We start from the raw sequence: 1780 nt of genomic DNA, 5'->3' as shown, positions 1-1780 counted from the left end.
AACAATTAGGGTTTACAGATTCAATTGATTTGGGTTACTTCGGGGTTTTTTTTTAGAACACAGATAGATAACAAAAGAGAAATGATAAAGAGGTTATGGGATTATGATCGATAAAACTCAATTGATTTTGATTTGGGGTTTTTTTTTACAATAGACCATACGTGATGTTTTTATAGAAAATAAATGTAAAGTTGTCAGGTTAACACAATTGCTTAGATGGTTAGGATGTTGCTTGGTAGAGAGGAGGTCGTGGGTTCTAGTCCTTTTTCCAACTTTTTACATTCTTTATTATTAATAATGTATTAACTTTTTCATTGTTGATTGTAGATGGATCGGAATACTTGGATGTACGAGATAGGTCGCGCTACCTCTGAGTTTATTGATAGTCTTGATGAATTTATTACAATTGCCGAGACTGATCAACTAGAAAAAGAAAAAGGAAACACCACAATTAGTTGTCCTTGTAAGAAATGCAAAAATGCACGGTGGTATACTGATTCAACCAATATCAAAAATCATCTAATTGCACACGGATTTATGAGAGGGTACACATGTTGGTCTTTTCATGGTGAGTCATTAGCTGACCTTAACCCGTCTGTTTCAGATAACGATACCGATAACGAAGAAGATTCATACAATAGTGACAATAATGTTAATTTTGATGACATGTTTGACGATTTGGATATGGAGGATAAAGTTGCTGATAAGTATCATGACAGAGTACAACAACTATTTGTTGATGCTGAAAAACCTTTATATACCGGTTGTATGAATTTTACAAAACTTTCCGCCGTTATACAACTTTTTAACTTAAAATCAAACAATGGTTCGAGAGACACAAGTTTCATTAGCCTGTTAAAGTTGTTGAACAAAATGCTACCAGAAGGTAATGAGTTGTCGTTTTCAACATACCAAGCAAAGAAATTAATGTGCCCAATGGGATTGGAAATACAGAGAATACATACTTGTCCAAATGATTGTATGTTATACAGGAATGAAGACAAAGACCTTCATCAATGTAAGGTATGTGGTACATCTAGGTATAAACGTGGAAAATCAACTGATAATGTTGATAGTGATGTGTCGGAAAATGGACCTCCTGAAAAATTATTGTGGTACTTGCCTATCATACCAAGATTAAAGAGATTATTTGCGAATGAGAAAGATGCAAAATTATTACGTTGGTATGCTGAAGATCGTAAAAATGATGGAAAAATGCGACATGTGGCCGATTCACTTCAATGGAAAAATATTGATAAAGATTTTGGAGAATTTGGGGATGAGATACGTAATATGAGGTTCAGACTCAGTTCAGATGGAATTAATCCTTTCGGAGATTTGAGTAGCCGTCACAGCATGTGGCCTGTTCTTCTATGCATTTATAACCTACCGCCTTGGCTATGTATGAAAAGAAAATACATAATGATGTCTCTTTTGATTCAAGGCCTAAAGCAACCTGGAAACGACATTGATGTTTATTTGCAACCATTAGTTGATGACATGATGGAATTATGGAGTACCGGCATACATGTGACGACCCGAAAATTTCCGACCAAATTTAAACTTAACCTTTATATGTTTCCGACACGATAAGCAGAATTTGTAATGTTGAATCTCAAAAAGTTTGGAACTACATTCATGTAATCAATTATCCTTTGACCGTGTTCGACGATTCACGAACAATTATGTGTATATAGATATGTATATATAATATATAATATTAACTGAAAACATTAACAAAGTATTAGATATATGATACTTTACATGAACGTATTTGTTT

At 33.7% G+C, this 1780-nt stretch overlaps 1 protein-coding gene across 1 annotated transcript; it reads left to right on the top strand.

Moving 5' to 3' along the window:
* The first annotated feature begins 216 nt into the window (after positions 1–216).
* LOC139888485 (uncharacterized) lies at positions 217–1472 on the top strand. Its single transcript, XM_071871492.1, has 3 exons — positions 217–246; positions 328–1361; positions 1445–1472. The coding sequence occupies exons 1-3, from the start codon at positions 217–219 to the stop codon at positions 1470–1472; spliced, it is 1092 nt and encodes a 363-aa protein (XP_071727593.1).
* The last annotated feature ends 308 nt before the right edge of the window (positions 1473–1780 follow it).

The sequence above is a fragment of the Rutidosis leptorrhynchoides genome, chromosome 2 (genome assembly GCF_046630445.1).
Source record: "Rutidosis leptorrhynchoides isolate AG116_Rl617_1_P2 chromosome 2, CSIRO_AGI_Rlap_v1, whole genome shotgun sequence".
Lineage (NCBI taxonomy): Eukaryota > Viridiplantae > Streptophyta > Magnoliopsida > Asterales > Asteraceae > Rutidosis > Rutidosis leptorrhynchoides.
The sequence above is the reverse complement of the archived record's forward strand: the minus strand, read 5'-3'. Positions and strand labels throughout refer to the sequence as shown.

What these genes read in the sequence shown, in the direction of transcription:
- LOC139888485 (XM_071871492.1), top strand. Translation starts at nt 217, where the DNA reads ATGGTTAGGATGTTGCTTGGTAGAGAGGAG. An exon ending in TGTTGCTTGGTAGAGAGGAG is followed by an intron (nt 247 to 327) that starts GTCGTGGGTTCT and finishes TGTTGATTGTAG; the next exon opens with ATGGATCGGAATACTTGGAT. An exon ending in AGTAGCCGTCACAGCATGTG is followed by an intron (nt 1,362 to 1,444) that starts GCCTGTTCTTCT and finishes TTTTGATTCAAG; the next exon opens with GCCTAAAGCAACCTGGAAAC.